Source organism: Sturnira hondurensis, unplaced genomic scaffold (assembly GCF_014824575.4).
Source record: "Sturnira hondurensis isolate 20B ecotype Veracruz unplaced genomic scaffold, ASM1482457v3 Scaffold0007406, whole genome shotgun sequence".
NCBI classification, from domain to species: Eukaryota; Metazoa; Chordata; class Mammalia; order Chiroptera; family Phyllostomidae; genus Sturnira; species Sturnira hondurensis.
The window spans coordinates 10,057,372-10,079,647 of NW_028080037.1; the positions used below are offsets into that span (position 1 = coordinate 10,057,372).

Here is a 22,276-nt window from a genome sequence, read left to right on the forward strand (position 1 = left end):
GAGGTTGGCAATCCTGACCCCATCGGGAGAGCTGGTAATAGGTCGGGGGCCTGGGTATGGCTCAGTGGCTCTGGTCTCCGGGTCCCTTTCCCGGGCAAAGGCCAAGAGGGATTGGGAGGGTCCAGACGGGGAAGGCGGAGCCACTGACCCTCGGCCGATGGGAAGGGAGGGGAGAGCCACACAGGCGAGCTGTCTCTGGCTCTCAGCGTGATAGAGGTAACAGCAGACACTCAGGACAGAGGGTCACAGACTCCGCTGTCTCAGGGGCCAAATGGCTAAAAGATATACGCAGCAGGGTCCTCGTGGGGCTCGGGGCCAGGGGAGCTCAGGCACCGTCCAGACGGGCAGCTGGCATCACTGTCCAGCTGATCACCAGCTGCCAAGCAGGGACGCCCACCCTGTGTTGCAAGATCTTAGTTTTTCAACACGAAACAAAACGGGGCTGTGATCGGGAAGCGCCCCATTCTATCCTGTTGGCAGCTGATTCAAACTGATGGTCGAACATACCTAGTGGGCCAAAGAAAGCATATCTTATACAAAGCATAGCTGTCCAGGGCGATTTTGGTGGGCTGAGGTCGGCTCCCTCTCGTTGCCCTCCTAGGACAAGACGAACTCTGGGGCCAGTCCTGAACCGGTGGCAGCGTCCTCTGCTGCCCACGGTGGCACTGGCTTGGTAACACACCCTCTGCTGGGCCCCTCTCTCCCTCCTCTCATTTCTCCCTTACAGACGTGCCCCCTGGACTAAACTGCTAGCACTCACATTTCTCAAATTGAGAAATTCCTGCCTGAATTTCCGGGAGAATTCATAGTAAGGCCAGTGCTATTTCCCTCCGTGATGGAGCAGATCTTACAGGGGCTGAGTTTTCACGCCAAGACCCGAAGGCAGGCCTCTGTGAAGACACGCACAGAAGGTCAAGGCTGAGATGCAAGAAGGGGTCAGAGTGGGCTAAAGGAGAGAGCCCTGGCAGGAGGCTTCCCAGTCTTCAGTGGGGGCCCCGGGTCTCGTGGGGGCACTGTTGCTGGGCCACGGTGGGCATCCTCCGTGCCAGAGTGGGCGTCTGGGTAGGGAGGAGTCACTCAGAGGGGGGAGGGCAGAGGACAGAGGCCTCCGTTGTCTGCCTGTCGTGACGTCTGTAACTCGAAGGTCTCCTGTGAGTCATCACACTGTCACCCTCCCCTGCCCCCCGACACACACACACACACACACTGTCTCTGGCTCCCTTCAGTGTGTCTTTCCTCCTCTTTCTGTGGGGTGAATGGAAGGCTCTGGAGAAGGTGCAGTCTGGGGCTAAGAGGCCATTAAACTATCCAGACATCACTAATGAGTTTATTAAAATGTTCCTGTCCCCGGAAATAGAGACGGAGCCCATCAAGACAAAGCCAGATAGATGTCAGCTGAAAGAAGCAGGGATGAATGTCCGCAGGGCACCACCTCCTCCCTGCCCCAGCCCCACCCCCACTGCAGGTCAGATGGAGCGAGAAGAACTGTGTGTTCAGTGTCTACCAGGGATGTTATATCCTGCTGCTGTGCCCTGCGCCTTGGAGTTAAACACCCCCATCCTCCACTCACCGGGCCGGTTGTGAATACTTACGTGGGGATGCTTCAGCCCTGAGAAAAGTATATTTTGTTCTAGTTTGTCTAGCCAGAGAGGGGCACTTTCTTAAAATTTCTGCCCCAGGAGGAGCACCTGTTTCTACCCAGTCACCGTGTGGGGCCCACAGCCCTGCTGTGTGCCAACCACCAGACCAGGCCGTCTTTCCCCCTGACCTTCAGAACAGCGGAGGGTGGAGAAGGAAGCAAGGAGACCTGCACGGCTCACACGGCTCATCCCGCCGAGAAGGCATCTCCCTTTACCTGCAGCGCTCGCTGTTGAGAACCTGGAGGCCGAGGCCCTCCTGGGTCTGAGGGTGGCCAGGACCAAGAACAAGGGGTACACCTTCTCTCTGCCACAGGCCTGGGCCTGAAACCTGGTCCTAGAGGCCGTCTCTGGCTCACACGCCCAGCCCTCCACTGGGACTTAAGCCCCAACCGTCAGCCAAGGGTTCACCTAATATCCTAGAACTGTTTGGAGTGTGATGGAAGCCAGTCCCTCCTCATAAATCCATCAGCTTCCCAAAGCTGGCACCCACTCAGTTTGGACCCCGCCAGGGCCCGATCACCGAGCCAATAAATTGAGTTAGGATGGGCCCAGCCACCCAGCCCAGGCTTCCCAGGGCCTGTGGAGCAGCTGCGTTCACTTAGCGAGATCTACTGGGCCCCTGCTCTGTGCCGAGCACCGTGGGTACTGGGGTGCAACGGGGAAGCCACCATGTCTGGGCCCTGCCTCCGAGGAGCCCCCGCCCAGATGGGGAGCCAGGCGATAAAACAGCATTTACCCCGCTGAGTGACAGTGTGTGGCACAGAGATGCCGCTCATTTTTGAATGAGTGCATGAAGGAAAGGTGGAATGAATGAATGAATGAATGAAAGAAAGAAATAGTTTTGTGCTATTCTGGCCTGGGGACCGGGGGAGGCTTTCCAGAGGAGAATGAATGCATCTAGTCATGTGAAGGGAGACACAAGGGGGAACTCTTCCAGGCGGAGGAAATGGCATGTGCCAAGGGCCTGAGGTTGAGGAAGCGAGCCGTGGCGGCAGAACCGAGAAAGCTCTCTGTAACTGGTCAGCTTAAGGTGGTGGGGGGCCCGGGTGGGGTGTGAGGGAGAGGTGAGGCCGTGTGAAGGACACAGGGTGGGGCTGGAAAGGGCACTGCCATCCAGGTCAAAGAATTTAGATCCATCCCGAGAAACGAGCCTTTTAAACAAGCCACAGAGGCTGGTGTGTTCACACACCAGGGCCACCCACTGCGAGCGCATGCGTCGTACTTGTACCTCCCTTTCCTGGCAAGGGCGGGAGAGCAAGGTGCCCCGCAGAATCCTCAGTTCTGAACGCACGAGTTACATGTGGATGTCGGTTGTGGTTCAGTGGGGACACAGATGTCCCTGTGGGTTCAGGGTGTGGGTGGGGAAGGTGGAAAAGAACCATCCCCTTCTACATCCACCAGCCCCCAGGGGCCTCCCACTAGTGAAATCTTTGCCCGTGGGGACCCCTGATGCACCAGGGCCCGTCATTTGAACTGAGCAGTCGAGGCAGGGAACAGGTGCGGGGGGGACAGAGGCCCAGCCTGGGTGCACCCAAGTAGCATGTGTCCGGGAGATACGAGAAAACCACTGTTCTCAGGGCCCCTGCACCAGAGCCTGGTCCCTCCAAGAATGGCTTGCTGACTCACTTGTGATGTCTTGGCCACCGAACACTCACCATCTCTGAGGCAAAGATGCTCTGAGCCCATCCCTGGCCCGAGCCCCAGCCTGAGAGCTCGGGCCCCAGCCTCTAGCTGCCTGGCATGGGACTTCCTTACTCCCGACACAGTGGTCCCTTCTCCCAAAGTAAAGCTAAGCCAGGACCCCAAGCAGGGAGAGCCACAGCTGCTCTGGGTAGAACTTGGCAGAGCTGGACCAGCCCCTTGTCTGTGTGCAAAGCCTCCTGGGAAGATCCACTAGGGAGACCTGCCTCCCCAGTCCAGGAGGTGACATCCTGAGCCAACAGGGTTTTCGCTGTTATCCTCCCAGTTTCGGTGTCCGTGTTCCGGTGTCGCCTTCAGGGCCACCTGCTGAGAAGGCAGAAATGCCACAAGCCCCTCCCTCCTTCAGGCCCACAGGGTGTGAGGTAAAGTGGGGGGCAGAGCAGGCAGGCTCTCGATGGTGAGACCGGCTCTAGTGTTTGGGGGGCCCAGGCAAGAGTCTGAAGGAAGCCCACATACTCTCTGTCTGAATGTGCAGTGTCAATGGAGCCAGCAGACTGAAATGAAACGTGTTCTCCTGTCTTCGCAAGCATCCCTTCCAAATGATCTGAAAGCATGATTTGAGTTTAAAGCCCCAGCCCCTTCCGAGGGCCAGGCCACAGCCTGGCAGCATGGGGGAGACCTACCCCCGGGGCCTGGCCCCTCTCCTTCCTCCCCACTTTTCACACCAGCCAGCACCAACGTGCACGGGGACACCTCAGCCCGAACATCCAGGTTCCGTCCAAAGAGGCCCCCTTGGACCTGGGAGTGTGCGCCTGGAAGCATGAACTACTCCTGGGGGAGCAGGGCCAGGGATGCACCTGCAGGGACCCTGGGGGCGCCCAGGGGCCATTTAAACAGCATCCTGGGATCTCAGCCACTGGAGAGCAGTGTCAGGGAGGTGGTCTTGGGGCAATGCCCTTTCGATCCCACAGATTTCTTGCCTCGTGGGGATGGCTGCTGGCAGAGAGGGCCAGGGCCAGGGTCCCTCCTGCCACAGCCAAGTACACATGGCACTGTTGGCGGGGCCGGAAAACTGCACCCGGTGGCGTCGCAGTCGTGAGACTTGTTGGAATGTTTAAACAAAGCCATTCGCTGTGCTTCTGCACACTCCACGGTCCTCCCAGGGGCAGGCCCCCCATCGCCTCCTGCGCTCCTTCATCTGTCCCAGGTCAAGCCCAAGCAGGATTCCGGGAGCCCCTCCTCACTCCCGGCCACACCCCTCCCATAGCCCAGTGTTGCAAGCACACCCTCCCCGGGTCGCCTTGATCTTGACACCTAGACAGACGCAACCTCTAGCCCCCACTTGCACTTTCAGCAAGGGTTTCTTGATCCCGCTTGGGCATGAAGGGGCTGGCACGAGGTTAGTGTTGCTGGCCGGAGGGCCCCTTCCCGAGGAACCCAAACAGAAGCGAGGCCTCCCCTGTCCAGGACACCGCAGAACCCCAGACGCACAGTGCAGGGCCCCGTGTGAGGATGCGCAGAAAGGGGTGTGTTTTTTCTTGTCATTTGCGACTCTAATGATGGACTCACGTTGCCCGCTCTTCCCTTTCTCTTACACCTTACCTACCTACTAAAGGAGGAGTTCTTGCTTGGTAAGTGGATGAAATCCGCAAAGACATGAGAGAATTTGTTAGAAGCCACTCGAGAGTCTTAGCTGCCTTCTCCAGGGGGACACACTCCGTATCCGTAGTGAGCTTTTTGTTTCTTTGTTTTCAGCCAGACTATTTGACTGCCATTTTTTTGTCCCCGCCCCTATTTCTTTTCCCCTTTGATTGACAGCTACTAAAATGTCATTTTGTGGCCTTGACATTATATATATATATATTTTTAAGAAGCTCATCTTTATTTCATTTCTTTTCCCCATGTGATATTTGTGTAGGGTTCTATCCAGGCAACTTCTTATTAGGAAAAAAAAAATCCAATTCATTGAGAATTTGGTTGAAGTTTAAAGTTTGGGCTTTATATCTTTTTTTTTTTTAAGTTTCAAGATATATTTTTTTCAGGCCCATAGCTCCATTTCTTTTTCCCCTTCCCCTCCCTTTATTTTTGTTATTGTTTTAGGTTAAAGGGTGTTTACACCCCTCCCCCCTTCTATTAAGTTGCCTCTTTGCTTTGAGTTAATTCATTAGAAATTAAATTTCGTATAATTTCCTTTTTCTTTTGTTTAATCTGGATCGCATGCTTTTTCTCTGCATGATACCTAAAATCTCCCCGTTATCCTAGCAGGGGGTAAAGAAAGATCTCTTTTCTGTGGTACTCTCTCAGGAATTTGTGCTTTTGTTTTTTGGCGTCTCTCCTCTCCTCTGCTCTCTCTCTCTCTTTCCTCTCGTTACAGTGCATCATGATGGTAATCATTTCTAGGTTTAGACACAGCCCGCAGGCCCCGCGCTCAGCAGCGTCCAACGGGTGTTTTTGCTTTCAGATCACTGGGTCGGGGTCTGCTGCTGACCTCTTTACCAAAACAGCCAGCCCGCTCACCGCCTCCCGCGGACGCTCCCAGGAGTACGACTCCGGCAATGACACCTCCTCGCCACCCGCCACCCAGATCAGCTCCACCAGGTCTCGGGGGCAGGAGAAGGGGAGCCCCAGTGGGGAACTCAGCAAGAGCCGGGACCTCAACAGCGGCAACACCTCTGATTCAGGGAACTCCTTTACCACCTCCTCACCCCAGAACAAGGGGACCACTTTGGAGAGTCTCTCCCCCACCAGCAGGGGCAGAGAGCCAAGGTCAGTACACCAGGGCAGGAGAAGGGGGTTCCCCCATAGCTCCACTGTCTCTGTCTCTCCCCCTTGCCTTGCACCACCCGCAGGGCTCTGACCCAGGAGTCTTTTATTTGCAAGAGGGAGAAAACTCAACTCAAACTGGCATGTTTTTGGGGAAAAAAATCCAAGGCTATCAGCTTCAGGTACAGCTGGATCCAGGGGCTCAACAATATATCCTTCGGAATCTATCTTTCCTGTTACATCTCTCAGCGCTGCTTCCCTCTCTCTTGGCTTCAGTTCTCAAGCAGACCCTCCCAAAGCATTGTCAAATGTGCCACCTTGCTAACATTCTGTTAGTGCAGCCAGCCAATGGAAGGAAGATGCCTCCTTCCCCCAAATTTCAGCCAACTATCAGGGCAGGCGCACATTGGCTCTGCTTGGCCCAGCTTGGGCCACTGGCCCACCCTGGACCAATCACTTTGGCCCAGGGGATGCTGTGTTCTTGCTTAGAATTTGCCACACGCCCCCATAAGGGCTAATGAGTAGAGTCTTGCCAGGTCCACTAAAATGGAGAGAGGGCTGGTTCTCTGGAGGAAAAGCCAGGGTAGGGATATCGGGAGGAGGGGCAGAGGCTGGGCCAGGAAAAAAAAAGAAAAAAACAGGTGTCTTCACCAATAATCTCAGGGGAAAGTCCAGCATTGAATTCATTTAATGAAGTCACTGCCATTGAAACACATACCACGGTATTTACCCCAGTGCATTGAAAATTTATGGCCATTCAAAACCCTGCACGGGATGTTTTTATAGCAGCTTTATTCATAATTGCCAAGCCTTGGAAGCAACCAAGATGTCCTTCAGTAGGTGAATGGATGAATGATCTGCGGCCTATCCAGACAATGGAATAGTATTCAGAGCTCGGAGGAAATGGGCTATTAAGTCATGAAAAGACATGGAGGACTCTAAACCCATTTTGCTACATGAAAGGAGCCCGTCGGGAAAGGCTACACACTGTGTGATTCCAACTACAGGACGATCTGGAGAAGGGATCACTACGGAGACAGTAGCAGACCAGGGCTGGCAGGGAGGGAGGGAGGGACGAGCAGGCAGAGCACAGAGGGTCTTCAGGGCAGCAAAACTGCTCTGGGTGAGACGATAATGGTAGAAACGTGCGCTTGGACACCTGTGAAAACCCATGCGGTGGACACCACCAAGAGTGAGCCCTCAGGTAAGCTGCGGACTTGGGCTGATGATGGTGTGTCCACGTGGGCCCGTTAGTTGGAACAAGTGTGCCATTCCGACGGGGATGTTGGGAGGGGGGCGGCCACACGTGTGTGTGTGTGCGTGTGTGCGTGTTTGGGCGTCCACCCCATAGGACCGTGTCAGGAGGAGGGAGACCAGGCTCTCACAGAACGTGGAGATTTCTCAACTTTTTGCCCATTTGACACATTTGCTAGACGCAGTTTTCCTGCAGAAAACGCTTCCATGCACCCACTTAGGAGACAGCGTGATGCTGCTGTTTCCTCACCCCCTTACTCTGTCACTCAAGCAACCACAACGCAATGCTAATCACTGAGGATGCTGTCACAGTATCAGCGATGGCACCTGGCTGATCACTCGCTCTGTACCATTCATTCAGTGGCTTTCCCCTCAGCCTTGGCAGCGAAGCCGTCTTCAAGGACAGAGTGCCCTTTGTCCCCTCCCCAGCACAGAGCCACTTCAGTCCCAGATCGACCGCTTGGCGTCCATACGTAGACCCGGCCTGTGGCGTGCCTGCCCAGGACCCCCCTGACCTCAGTTCCCACTCGAGCCTGGCTGGGGGCCAGGGCTGGGCCAGAGCGAACGTCACGGTCTCTCAGAACAGTCAGCGATGTCCCCAGATGGGGGAGCAGGGCCGCGAGTCTGCTGGTACCCTGCTATTGTGCAAGAGAAACTGAGACTTGCCACAGCAACAGCAGCAGCAATAACGGCAACTGGCATTTACGGAGCCCGGGGCTCCGTGCTAGGTACACGCCAGACGCTTTCCGTGAACCATCTTCCGTATCTCTTCACCAGACCTTCATGGGATAGGTGGGGTCATAACCCCATTTTAGCCGATGGGGAAACTGAGGCTTGGCGTGGCTGAGAAACCGTGAACGAGGGCCAACACCCGGCTTCGAGCACAGATCTGTCCCCAGAACTCGCAGTCACCTGCTTCACTCACTCTCCGGGGACAGCCGAACTGATCGACTTGGCCCCAGCTGCTCACTATGAAATAGAAAGTCTTTAAATCCACGCCACCTTTATTCTGTCAGCTGGGAGCAGAGGGCTGAGTGGAAGAGGTATCAGCCCTGAATCACGGAACCATAGTGAGTGGGGGAGACGGGAGGGTCGTGCTGGTGAGGCACCAAGGCCATGGGCTTTGGTGCTGGACAGATCTGGGTTTGGGCACCCGGGTGGCCTTGAGCCACTGGCCTGCCCTCCTGAGTCCTCTCTGCACCAGGACGGTAAGTGCACCAGCTCCCTGGGGCTGCTGGGGGACCGGGGAGAGGATGCCTGTGACGTGTCCAGGACACATGTGTCAGGCTTTGTCCTCGGTGCTGGGATACAGAGTCCTGAGGCAGGGGAGTCCTGTCCCCAAGGAGCTCATTGTCTTCGGGAGGAAAGAAACAGTTATGAGACCAAGTGCAGTCACTGGGCTGAGGGGGGCCTGAGGGCTGGGCCTGGGGTGACACATTGGAGGTCACCCAACCAGACTTCGGGGTGTCAGGGAGGGCTTCCCTGAAAAGGTGAGGTCAAATTAACACCCGAACCGAGACGAGGGGTTTTCAGGTCATGAGGGGAGGGAAGTGGGTTCCCGGCAGTGGGGATGTTCTGAGGCCTGGACACAGGGAAGGGGGCAAGGACACTCCAGGAGGGACCAGAGTCCAGAGGGATGTGCCAGGAGCTGAGCCTGGAGGGGTGCACAAAGGCCAGGTCACGATGAACCCTGAAACTATTCTAACATGATTTGCCCTGGGCCCTTGGCCCAATGCAAATGAGCACGTCCTGACTGAGAACCCAGCAGGTACGGGCATGGCTCTAGGTACCACAAAAATGTGAGTGCGCATTATATACAGCAAAAGGCGGTAAATCTCCCAGCATGTGACTTGATTGTCCCATCACGCCCCTGACCCATGACCCAAAATACTCAGACATGCTCCCCTATGCAGGGAATGTATTCCACTGTCTCTACTCCAACACTCATGGCCTAGGAGCCCGTCCTGGAGGTAGGAAGCAACGGGGTGGGGAGGGGGCTCAGGGAGCCCCACAGCCCCAGCGTAGGTAGGGCAGCGAGCACCACGCAGACGGACGCCCCCAGGCCAGCAGGCGGGCCGGTACTAACAAACATTCTCCCTCCACAGAGCACCGCAGTCACCGTGCCTGGGCTGCGCCGAGGTGAAGAAGTCCGGTGTGGTCCCCTCTCCAGCGCGGAGCTCCCCTGTGAGAGGGTGCTCCCGCAGCTCCTCCTATGCCAGCGCCCGCTCCTCCAGCCTCTCCTCCCGGTCCCCCAACCCCAGGGCCTCCCCCAGGTACACCCGGAGCCGGTCCACCTCCTCCGGGAAAAGGTGAGTGTGGTGTGGACCTTGGCTCCACAGCAGGTCCCCCTTGGGGAGCTGACAAGGTGACCAGAGATCTCCTGGGCCCCGTGGGGGAGGGGAGTCAGACAGACTGGAGCTTGGGTGCCCCTTTACCCAATCCTAGCTGGTGGCCTCGGGCCTCCGTTCATCTCTCTGGGCCTCAGTTTCCTCATCTGCAAAATGAAAACAATAGCAGTACTCGCCCTGAAGGGTTGTTTTGAGCACTACAAGGCACTAAGAGCAATAGTTGGAGTATAAGGAGTATTAGTTACTATTATTGCTTTTGGCATAGGGATGAGCTCCATTAGCCCCGTGTGTCAGTCAGCGCTGCTGCACAAAACCATGATTCTCGAACTTAGCACCCTTAAACAAGTGTCTGTCTAATGTCTGATTCTGTGGGTCAGCAGTTAGGGCTGGGGCCCAGCTAAGTGGTTCTTTAGTCTCTCTGGGGCCCATGTAGGTGTCCTCCATCCGCTGCTGGGTTGCCTGGGGCCTGGCCAGTCTGTCCTCTAGCAGGGCTTGTCTGGGCTCCTTCACATGATGATGACAAGGGTCTGAGAGGGAGGGGTTGCAGGGGGAGAGACAGAGAGGGAGGGAGACGGCCCCAGTGTGCAAGGCCATCGAGGCCTAGGCTCGGACTGGACGTGACACCCCTGCGGCCATTCTGTTAGCCAGAGCAAGTCACAGAGACCAATCCAGATGCAGATGGGTGCATCCGGAGGGGTGCCCCTCTTAGTGGGAGGGGCTGCAAAGTCACAGTTCAAGGGCTGTGCATACAGGAAGGAGAAGCCTTGTCCCTGTTTTTGCATTCTGCCACTCAGTTACAGGAGCGGCTGGTATTCGTAACTGACTTTCTCATGTCGAATAATAAGGCTGCAGAGTGCACAGACACAAGATCTCAGGACCTGGGAGATTCCACCCGGTCTAACCAACCCGTGGCTTCGGGGAGTCCAGCTTTCCTCCGCAAACAGGAATTCCCAGCAGCGGCCCTGCTGTTCCTTCTCGGCCACCATAGAATCAAAACAAACCACACGGTTGCTTAGCGGGTTACTTCAAGACCAGTTCATTCACAATGAGGAGACCAGGGAGCTGGTAGAAATATTCAGTATGACCGAGTGACATAAATAGGAGGACGAATCAGACTAAAAGGAAGACTAAGGAGAGAAGTAAAAGGAAGACACGGGAAAGGCGAAGTCCTGACACGTCTACTTTGTAGAGCTGCGTGGGGGCGGGCCGCAGCTACCACTGAGCTCCCTGACAGAAAAAGCGAAAAGGGGCATCGCTCCACCAACTGTGACATCAGTAACAAAAAGGAGAGTAACGGAGCAAGCTGCTGAGAACAGCAGTTACTGCGATGTGTCAGTGCGTGAAAACTGGCTGACACGGCTCCACAGAAAGAGGATGCTGTGCAGAGGCGTGGGCAGAAATGCCCGGCGTCCTTTGAAAGTGTCCAAGAGTATGTCTCATCTTGAGTCTTTCTTACGTATCTTTCAACACACAGCCAAAGAACCAGATGGCAGGAGCCCATTCCCCAGGGGCCACAGCTGGACACTGTCCTGGGGCCCCGAGCCTGGAGCAGCGATTCCCCCCCCCCCCCCCGACTCCTCACATCACCCGGGGCAGCGTGGAAGCTCAGAGCCCAGGGGCCGCGTGTAAAGGGCCTGGTGGTCAGAACGGCCAAGGACAGCGGGCAACACCTAACGAGCAGCCAGGGGAAGGCAGGCCTTTTCAAATCAAAAAGAATTGATGGGGAAATAGTTTCTTTTTCCTTTTTTTTTTTTTTTGAGGAAAAGCTGCAAAAGCAGAACATGAGAGAGTGTCCCTACCCATCCCTGTGCCCATAGCAGACGTGGCTGCGGCGCTCTTTCCCACTGATCGCAAACAGCCGCGCAGTCCCTCTCCGCTCTGGCAGTCACCACGAGGACATCACTCCCAGCACACACAAGATGAACACTATTTGAAAGCCTGACTTTAAGGCGATGAGATAGGAGGACAGATGTTCCTGGGAACCTGGTGGAGGAACACTAAAAGGGGGAGGCGTCAGCAGGGTGGGAAGAGGGTGGTCGGACCACAATGGCACGTATTTGGATGCGCAGCAAGGTAGCCTAACAGGAGTCAAGGGCACTTGGAGGCCAGACGGGCCTGGGTTCAAATCCCTTACAAGGTGAGCGACCTTGAGCAAATTATACCACTGCTCTGTGCCTCTGTTTCCCCATATATACAACAGGGTTGAAAGTAGTGCCTAACCCTAGGAGGTGCTGAGGATTAAATGAGATAACGCACCCAAAGCATTAGTTCAAATGGCACAGAGTGAAAGACATAATATGATAACACAGATACAGCATGGCTGATATTTCCTGTGTGCCAGCTCTGTGTCCCTAAGTTACTCATCTAATCTACAACTCCATAGGGTAAGTGCTATTATTACCCCCATTTTGCAGATGAGACTCAGACAAAAACCACCTGCCCAAGGTCACACAGCTAATACGTGGCCAGGAGAGTTAAAACTCCATGAGAGGAAGTTGTTCATATTAGTATTATTAACCACCCAGAAAGGGAGGGGACCTCATTCCCCAGTAAGGGCCTGCTTCCTCTGCCTGGCCTCCAGAAGGAAAAAGACTAGAGACCAGCCGACACCCTGGGCAACCCTGGCGGAGCTCAGCAGGCTCCTCAGGGGCTACCTCCTCTCCTCCAGGTCCTACTCGCGCTCACCCAGCTACTCCTCCAAGTCTGGCAAGAGGAGCCCGCCCAGCAGAAGCCCTCGATCTCGCCGCAGCCCCAGCTACTCCCGCTACAGCCCCAGCAGGTACCGGCCCCGCCCACCAGGCGCTGGCCCCACCCCTCAGAGTAGGCCCCGCCTCCCAGAGGCACTTAGGAGGAGAATCCCCAAGCCCCGCCTCTATTCCCTTTAGGTCAAACCCTGCCCGAATAGGAGTAGGATGATGACTAAACGCCCCTCTAGTTCCCTTTATCTTAGCTGGAGTGGCAACTGAGGCCCACATATATCCTTGTGTCCTAACGTGCCCCCCCACCCCAAACGTCCCTACGGCCACACCCCAGAACTCACACCCCTACCTTTCATACACTCACACCACCCCTCATCCTATATTGAGCCCCCAATTCTTACACACCAGGGCCTGTGTAACTTCAAACCCCCGCCCCGGCAGCCCCCGCACCCCTGTACTGCCCACCCTCAAAGGCTGGCACCTACACTCGCCCGACCCACCCCCACAGTACCCACCCACGCAGACTGTCCACAGCAGTGTCAGCTTCCCCCTCCCCACCCCGTGCAGATCCTGTTGCCTGCCCCACTGGGGTGGAGGGCCTTGGGGACAGGAAGGCAGGCCAGAGCCAACTCCCCAGTAATCCCCCCACATCCCTCAGGGAGCGGGACCCCAAGTACAGTGAGAAGGACTCGCAGCAGCGGGAGCGCGAGCGAGCGCGCCAGAGACGGAGGTCCTACTCGCCCATGCGGAAGCGCCGGAGAGACTCCCCGAGCCACCTGGAGGCGCGGAGGATAACCAGGTGGGGCGCCGGAGGCCTGGTGGTGCCCACCTTCACCCTCACTCCCACGCCCTCCCCACCTGTTCCACCGTAGGCTCTCTCCCTGCCTCCCTGGGGTTGGATTTCAGAATTTTGGGAGCTCAGAGACTCCCTTCCCCCTCAAACTCCCAACCACTGAAATTGTTTCCATTCAAAACCTCTGGGCCAAGTCAGCGCCGGGGGCCTACACTGCCAGGCTCGAAAGGGTAGGGGCGGTGGGGGCGGGGCCTTGGGTGGGATGGGCGGGGATGGTAGGGGCTGGAAAAGGGGTGGGGCCAGGGTTTGGACCTGGAGCTGTGGTCAGGAGGCGGTCTGCAGGAAAAGAGTGGGGTCAGGTAAGGGAATGGGGTCACCCGCAATGGGACAGGGCTTTCGCCTGGGGTTGGGCAGTGGAGACAGGCCACCCTCAGACCTACACGCGAGAATCTAGGCTCAGAAGGACGCATCCGTAATGACACCCCAAACCAAGCGTGCAGAGGGCAGCCGCGATTAAGTCCCTAAGGTACCTGGAGGTGGGTAAGGAGAAGAGTGCTGGGTTTGGAGGGGAATCCTGGCCAGGCCACTTTCCAGTGACTTCTGGGAAAGTCTCGTCACTTCCCAGAGCTTCAGTTCTCACCCACGAAGGACTGGAGGAAATAACTCCCGGGAGTGTCATGAAGCTGAAATGAAAGGAGACACAGACGTGAACGTGCTTTGTAAATCTAAGAGCAGCACACTAGGCCCCGCGATGCGCCATCGCAACGCACTGAAGGGTCAGGCTGGGCGGACAGGTTTTCTGTCAAGGTCAGGTCGTAGAAGGGGGGCTGCGGTCTGAGCCGACGCAGTGTCTCCGGCCTGGGAGAAGGGCTGAGCGCTGCCCTGAAATCGGTGCCTGCCCATTGGCTGGGCTTTTCCTGCTGACCCTTCTCGGGTCAGCCACGTGGCCCAGGAGCCCCACCCCCCGGAGGGAAGGGGCGGGGCTCCTGGCTGCCCTGTACCTCCTCGCTGGGGGTGGTCTGGGGGAGGGAAAGGAACATTGGTCCCAAACAGGAAGACGAGTGATGGCATGGCCTGCTCCCTGGTACGAAGGAAGGGCCTCCTGCACCCACTGCCCTGATGGAAGGTGGCCTTAGGGCCCACTTGCAGGAAGGCGGAAGTAAAGGAGGTGGTGTTTCCAGAAGCCTCCCTGGTTTCTTGATGCACTCATTCAGTGTTTTCCAAACTTCAGTCACTTAATTTTCTTTAAATAGTCTTGCCCTTTTTTAGAGTTGCATACATTTATTTCAGAAGGAAACTTGATACGCCACAGGGAATGGAAAGTCAGCCTCCCCTTCCATAAATAGAAGGTTCTAGTGAAAGTAAAAATAACAAATTCCTTTGTTATTTTTACTCTGCGCCCCAGGCCCGCTATGTGAAAAAGTGAAATTATCACTTTTCAAGACTTGTCAGCGCTAGTTTTTGTTTGCTTGATGTTCTCAGAACTGCAAGGGGAGTATCTTTTCTTAAGGGTCTAGAGGGAATGGAAGGCCGCTGCTTGCCTTCCCTCGGGATGAGGCTGAGGCTCCCTGGGAATGCTGAAAGGAGTTTGGCCCTCACATGTGGCCCTCTGGTCTCCACAGCGCCCGGAAACGCCCCATCCCCTACTACCGGCCCAGCCCTTCTTCGTCCAGTGGCCTCAGCAGCGCCTCCTCCTGGTACAGCAGCAGCAGCAGCCGCTCAGCCAGCCATAGCTACTCCCGCAGCCGCAGCTACTCCCGCAGTCGCAGCCGCAGCCGCAGCCGCACCCGGAGCAGGACCCGCACGAGCAGCAGCTCCAGCTCCCACAGCCCCAGTCTGGGCTCCCGGAGCCGGAGTCGGAGCCGAAGCTACAGCTCAGCAGGCAGCTACTCCAGCACCAGGCGCTAAGCAAGAGCCCTCCTCTGAGCCAGCTGCCTGTGGGGGCAGGGCCCTATCTCTGGGCCAGCCTCCCCCACTCTGCCCACCCTGCCTTCTCCTTGGTGACAGACATTGAGGGCTCCTGGACCCTGTGCTTTCTGTTCTGCGAAGGAGGAAAAGAGGGTACAAGCTGCTAAGAGCCTCCACCAGCACCACCCTGGGGCTCCACTCAGGCCTGGGCATATGAAGAGAAACACCCACCCGCTGTTGGCACAAAAAAAAAACCTCAAGGTTTTGTAAGAAGCAGCAGGTCCGTGACTCCAACATTTGGGCCTGGCCAGGAAGATGTACATGGTTCGCTCACACACTGCTCCCAGGCTGCGTCCGGCAGGGCAGGGCTAACTCATCCCACCTGCCCTCCTTCTCCCCTCAGTCGGTCTTGTGGCTGCATGTCCGTACACCCATTCCTCATGGGGATGTCGGGGGGGTGGTAGGATTAGGGAAGCTCAAGGGCAATTCAAGTCCAGGAGATGGGGTGAGGCCAGTCACCCCCACAAACAGGCCAGAGCAAAGGCTAGAAGTCTCTCAAATCCTAGAAGAGGGGGCACAGACAAGCAGGGGGCATGGACATTCCAGCTGATAGTAGGGTCCTCTGATAAGGAGTGTAGAAACTTGGAGGGAGAGGTCAGGCCACTGCTCCCAATATCCCAGCGTGGTTTACACACGATGCCCCTTCGCTCTTCCCAGGGACCCTGCAACCTCACTGAGAAAGGACACAGCGGACAGTCGGGACAGCGTGGTCTATGTTCCCATTCCCCAAATTTGTCTCAGCCCCACTAGCTGGCACCAACTAAATTCCACAAGACCATCTGCCGAATGTTCCCCCGTGCCATGGCCAGCTGCCATCCGCAGCGCCAGCCCGTCTGGCCTTACCCTCTGGTTGGCGCCTGCCTGCCCCTCCACACCGCCCAGAGTGCCACACCCTGGATCCTACCCAGGGCAGCTGAACACCCGCCCACCCTCATCCTCAGCCGGCTCCTTTGCCTCAGGAATTTTGCCAGGATGGGGCACAGCAGCTCAGGTGTGAGGGGCAAGGCCCAAATTCAGAGTCAGGGGGGCTTGGATGCTCCATGTCTTGGGCTCCTCCTGGCTTCTGAAGTTCCTTGTCAGCTGGAGGAAGCCCCACCCTTGTTTGCCCTCGGCCCACCTTTCCTACGGCTGGGCACTGAGGGCGAGTCTGTCTCTGACACAGATACCAGCAGCTGCTCCCTCCACAGGAGTAACTGAGACCAGGCGTGTGGGAGGAAGGATCCTTAAAATAAACCGGGCATCCCCTCACCAGCTCACTGGCTTTCCAGAGCCTTGCGGGTGAATTCTGAGCTTGTGGTGGCGACAGCAGCAGGGAAGGACGCAGGGAGAGAGAGAGAGAGGAGACAGCTCCCCGCTCCGGATCTGGGGCTTTGTGAAAGCAGGGATCACGTACTCTTCATCCCTCACGCCTTGGGGAAGACATTTTGGGGGGAAAACCCTTTGGTTTGGAAGCAGGGACCCGCCCCTCTGCAGTCTTTGCCTTCACATCAGCCTGTGGGGCCAGAAACTGCCCTGAACCACCCCAAACGTCCTTCCTCCACCGGGAGAGCAGAGCGAGGTTGTCCGGGCAGTGAGGAGGGCCTGCCTTCCCATGATGCCCTCTGGCCCAGACCTGGGTCCTGCCCACCAAGGCTTACAGATGCCGATGCTGTCACCACAGAAGGCTGATGGCAGGTGCCCCAGGAGGGCATGTACAGCAAGTGTAAATAACCCTCTTCCTGCCCAGGCTCCCTGCTGGACTCCGGTCTCCCCTCACGGAGACAGGCTCCCCGGAGCCTGGTAGCCTCCTTAGCAGGACCGAGGTGAGAGGCCCCAGGGCCTCGCAGTCAGACTTGCCTCCACTCAAGCAACTCCAGGGGCCTGTTCTGCCTGGGGCTGCTAGCAGACCTTTTTATTTATTGTCCGTATTTATGTTTATTTATTTATTTATGTGATGCGATCTCCGTCCCCATTAGCAGTATTCAACTATTTATTTATATGGAGAGGTTGTGTGTGTTTGTATGTGTGTTTGGGGAGGAGGGGGCCTTCTAAATTATTTCTGGGCATCTCTCTCTCCTGTTTCTGTAGATGGGATTTGACAAGCCAGGTGTGGGCTGGGCCAGTGCCCTTTCCCCTGTAGGTGAGACCCACTGAGCCCTGAGCCCCAGGACATCCTGGAGGTGGCCCGGAAGCACTTCAGGCCCCCAGGTGCCTTGCTTGGCCCACCATCCGTGCGGTCCAGGCCCGTGCCCCAGGCCCTGCCCTCCAGCTGCCTCACTGTGGTACCAAACAATGAAAATGGCCAAGAATCTTACGAGCTAAGGCACCAAACTGACACAGTGGAGTCACAGCTTACGTGGGGGCTGGCATGGGAAGTTGGTGTGGAAGGCGAAACCCGCACGGAGTCAAAATCACCCTTGAAAGTGCTCCAGGCAGCCCCCGGGAGACAGAGGCGCTGCCTCTTGGTGGGCTGCTGAGGCTTCCGTTGGTGCTTATCCAGGCAGCTGCCTGTGTCTGGAGCCCCTGGTGGCTGAAAGTGGCGCAGGGCTCAGCGCTGGGGTCCCGTGCACTTGGCCTAGACGAGAAGCTCAGACCTGGAGACTAAGGCCAGGATTGTGAAAAGGAAAGGGGACTAAGGTCACATCTCCGTCATATCTCGCTCGCGTCTAGGTCCTGTGGCCTTACTCCACGGCGGGTATTAGTGGGCGGGATCCCTCACGGGCTTCTCTGGACATACCTGGTGGGTTTCCTGTCAGTTACTTGGGCTTCCGCCTCCTGGTGCCGATTCCTCCCCATCATCCCCTGCGATGCTCTGCTCCTTCTGCAGTGGGTCCACTGCCTTGTGACGAGGATTCAGCCACCCCGGGAGAGGCGCCCAAACCCAAAGCTAACGCCTTTTTTTGCATGTGGTCTCTTGCTGTTCTGTAGAGAGAGAGAGCAAAGATGTTTTTGAAATTAAAAAAAAAAACCGTAAAGGGAGCAGTGACAGGTACCCCACAAGCAGGTCATTTCAGGTGCACCCCGGGAAGCAGGACCTAGAGGTCTTCCCTGGGCTCGCCTCTCTGACCCAGCCAGCAGTGGGCGGTGGCGAGAGAGGGCTCCCTCCCTTTCCAGTCACTCTCCCCTGTCGAAACGAGCTGAAACAGCCAGCTCGGCTGGTCCAGCTTTGGGTTTGGTGGGCCTGGTGGTTTCTCTTGTCACGTGACTCTGCCCTGCCTTAGCCCAAGCGACCCTAAGCAAAGGAGTCCCCTGGCTGGGGGAATGTTCGCCAGAAGGCTGCTTAAACGCCCCTGGGGGGAGATCTTTGTCCCTCTGGCTCACTTGGTGTGTTTCTCTAATTTCCTTTACATTTTCTGTGTTTTCCCCTCCCAAAATAAAGGCTCGTGTTGGGGCACCGGTAATCTTACTTTGAACCAGAACTCCCAATCCCTGGCATTGCGGTGTCTCAGCCCACCCTCATTACTTCCTGCTCCCGGGAATGAGACAAACTGCCGAAACCTGCTCCTGATGAGGACCTGGTTTAAGAGCCAGCCCGGGAAAGGGGAGGCCAATGTGGCTTGAGGTCCAGCAGGGTCAGCCCCTGCCCTTCCTGCTGCAGGTATTCACCGGACGAGTGAACCTGGGCAATCGCTCCTTTTCCCTGGGCCACCGTCTCCCCCTTTGAGAAGTAGAGGGGTTTCTGCGATACAATCCAAAATGTCCACCTGAGCCCTGGGTCATTCTTCAGAGACAGACTGAGCTCACGAGAAGTAGAGAAAGAAGGAAAAACACCCTGGAGCATTTTTAGTCCAGGAGGTTCTTCGTCACAGGGGTAAAATCTGAAAGCGGTGGGTGACTCCCCTTAACGAGGCCAAAATTCAGGGTGCTCCCAAAGGTTTGAAAGCACCCTCGTTTCCAAGTCCTACTTCTATCTTTTCTCCTGCCGTATTCTCCTCCCCGAATATCCAGAGTACTCTCACGTGCATATCTTGCTTTTCTCTCCAGCTGAATATACAATTTTGTCTCATAAAAAAAATTGTCAAAACCTCTGGCATTCCTCAAAACTCGCCGCCACCTGCGGCGGCCAGGCCCAGCCAAGGAACGGCGCCCGAGCCAGGAAGCAGTGCTGGATTACAGCCTCTTCTCACGCCCCACCAACCAGCTGTGCAGTTATCCTCTCCCCTCCACCTGTGGCTACTTTGTTTGTTTGTCTTCACTTTTTGAGGGCTTTTCTTTAGTGGTGGTTGCTTTGCATTGTAAATACCACGATGGGGATCCCTCATCAGAACATTAATAATTTATTTCCTATTTATTGAGTGGTACTGGCAGAGGAGAGGGACGCCCCCCTGCCCCTGAATTGCTCATGGAAATCGGCCTAGCTCCCAGCTCCGGCTCCGGGGTGGCTGCCTGCAGAGCAGGCGTGCCGGCCCAGGTAATGAAAGCTAGAATCACCCAGCAAATTGGAATCGGCAGAAACGGAGGCTTCAGTCATACAAATTAAGCTCAAATGGAACTAAAACACTGGTTAAGTCTGGGAAAACCTCATTTAGATGGAAATTAATTGAAGAATAAAATGCCTGCACAGGAACCAACTTCTATTAAAGAGTCCCAATTCCTTGGGAAGAAAAAAAAAATGGTGAGAAAGAAGATTGTAATCCCTCTTCTCTGGCCAAGAAAAGCTGTGCCTCATCTCTTAACAAGTGGAGCCAAAGCGAATGGCACAAACTCGCTTTGTGGGTCTCTTGCCTCTGTGTGTGTGTGTGTGTGTGTGTGTGTGTGTGTGTGTCAGACAGAGTGGCTCTCAAGCCTCATTCTTACCATCTGCAGAATGGGGTTTGGCCTCTGTTCCTGGTGGGGTGGAGGGAGGGGGTCCTAATGCTGACGCCCTGTCAGATACAGGGTCCCTGTGTCTTCTCTTGACTGTAGGGTGAAGGGTGTCTCCCAGGGTTGGAAATGAAAACGGCCTGGGCTTCATTTGCAGGGCGAGGTCACGGCAGCTGAGTCCTGCAGTTGATGGTGGGGGAAGAGGGTGTCCAGGTGCTGCCACTTTTAACAGCACCTTGTGGTCTGGCTGCCAGCCCTCGATACTCAGCCTGAACTTCTCCCCAAACCCAGCCTTGCAGGGTCATCAAAGACAAGATCAGAACGACTTTGCTGCGCTACTGTTTATTTGTACCATTATTCAAACCAATGGTATGGGTCATACTGCCATTTCTCAGATGGGAACACTGAGGCCCGGGAAGGGGAAAGTGGCGTGCGCAAGCTCCCTGGGGCTCCAGTCTGTCGGGCCCCATGCCCCACACCCTTTCCGGAGCTCCTCCTCGCCAGGCCTGTGCTGTGAGGGCTTTTGTTTGGGCTGCATCTTTTCTGTCCCAATTCTCAGCTGTTTCCTCAAGCAGTCATTGGCCTAGGACCTCAAAGAATCTACCCCATCAGCCTAGGTCACTTCTCCACGTTGGGGGCTTGGATCCCACATCTGGAAAACCCCAGAGCAGGGGACCCACCAGCAGCCCAGGCTGAGCAGCCACCCTCTGCCCAGAACACCCACACGGAAGGGTGGGAGCACCTGTGCCCGGCAGCACCCTGGGACCCTGTCTCCCACGGCCATGGCCTGTTTGATTCCTGGTGTCTGCAGCTGAACATAAACTTCCCAGGGTTTCTGGTTTTTCAGCCTGTACGAAACACGTCTGTCCTAATAAAAGGTCCCATGGTATGGTGTTCTCACACACGGCTCAGCGTCCTCTGTCCGTACTGGGGGGGAGGCAGAGGAAAGGGGGGTGGCAGGGAGGCAGCGCTGCCACCTTGCTTGTTCCTGGACCTTCCAAACAAACCTGTGGGTATTTTGGTTTCCTATACAGGGTGGGACACAAAGAACGCCCCTGTTTTCCACTACAAAATCTTTTACTACAACATCATAAGCATGTAATTCTGTAACATAACAATATCACACACAAGCACACCCTGTGACAGTTTCGGTGAGATGTTCAGGTTAAAACTATAAAGCCTTACACCCATATTAACACCCTACCAGCCACACTCGCCAGCAGGCCCTACTTCGGCGGGACCCTGTACATTAACAGCACCTGTGGAGGAGGGCGCCTCTTCCTAAGCACTTCGCGTGCATTTTCTTAGTCTTCACCACAACCCTAGGCGGCAGGCGGCAGGCGGCAGGATCTCCTTCTTGCAGAGAAGGGAGCTGGGGCCTGGAAAAGCAAAGCTCCTTGCCCAAGGCCTGGCTGGCATCGAGGCCTGGGCCCAGGCCACGGACTCCAGTCCCCAGACTGCGCCTGGCTCTGCCCACAGCAGCCCCACGTAGAGGGGAGCAGGGACAGCCGGCCACCGTTGCCCCCCTGAGCCCCTGTGGGGACTGACTGGAATGGGGGCTCTGAAAAAACTCATGCACAGGACGCACTCGGTGAATCCTAGTGAGTGTGGCTACCGTCGCCTAAGGTGGGACCACTGAGTGAGGTGGGGCTGTGCCCGCAGCCCCAAAGTGGCCAACCTGAGACAGTGGGGGCCTCCGGAGATGTTCTCAGTGTCTGGCTTAGAAGCTGTTGCCCTGGATAACAGGCCTGGGGTGGGGGTGCGGTGGGGGGCAGGTGAGGGAAGTGGACAGGGTTAGGACTGGGGAGCCCAATTCCCACTGTGAGAAATCCCCCCACTTCCTGAAGAAAACCTGAATGTTTACATAAAAATCTCCTGACTTTTAAAATGCTTGTAACTCATTTTTTATGTGAGTCAAAATCACACACACACACACACACACACACACAGAGATACTGTACACAATCTCGGGGGCCAAGCAGGAGGATTACCCTGGCCTTGGCCTCCCCGCCCGGTCCCTGCCCCTGGCCAGCTTCCTGCCCCTCTGGAAATCCCCCCTGGGAAAGATCGGGACAGGATGTCCTCCCTGGGGTCAACCAGAGCTGTCCCCCACTAACACCCCAACCCCTGCACACTGACCTTTCTCCCCAAGCGGGGGCAGGGCTACCACCCCCATCTCCTCTTCTGTGGCTCCCTCAGTGGAGAACAGTGGTAACACAATAACAACAACCACCCCTTTGATGGATCAATTAGCACGTGCCAGACCCTTTACATTCATTAACTTACTTCATTTTCCTGACAACCCGATTTAGCCCCATTCCACAGAGCAGAGCATCGAGGCTCAGAGAAGCTCACACAGCTGGTGGACGTTGGAACCTAGGTCTGTGG

At 56.2% G+C, this 22,276-nt stretch overlaps 1 protein-coding gene across 1 annotated transcript in view; it reads left to right on the top strand.

Moving 5' to 3' along the window:
• The window catches only part of SRRM4 (serine/arginine repetitive matrix 4), a 131,549-nt gene extending 116,249 nt beyond the window's left edge, over positions 1 to 15,300 (top strand). The window contains exons 9-13 of the mRNA XM_037052215.1: positions 5,743 to 6,047; positions 9,404 to 9,607; positions 12,315 to 12,425; positions 13,004 to 13,144; positions 14,761 to 15,300. Of these exons, the coding sequence (XP_036908110.1) occupies positions 5,743 to 6,047; positions 9,404 to 9,607; positions 12,315 to 12,425; positions 13,004 to 13,144; positions 14,761 to 15,046 (1,047 nt within the window). The 3' untranslated portion in view covers positions 15,047 to 15,300. The remainder of the gene's footprint in view (positions 1 to 5,742; positions 6,048 to 9,403; positions 9,608 to 12,314; positions 12,426 to 13,003; positions 13,145 to 14,760) is intronic.
• The last annotated feature ends 6,976 nt before the right edge of the window (positions 15,301 to 22,276 follow it).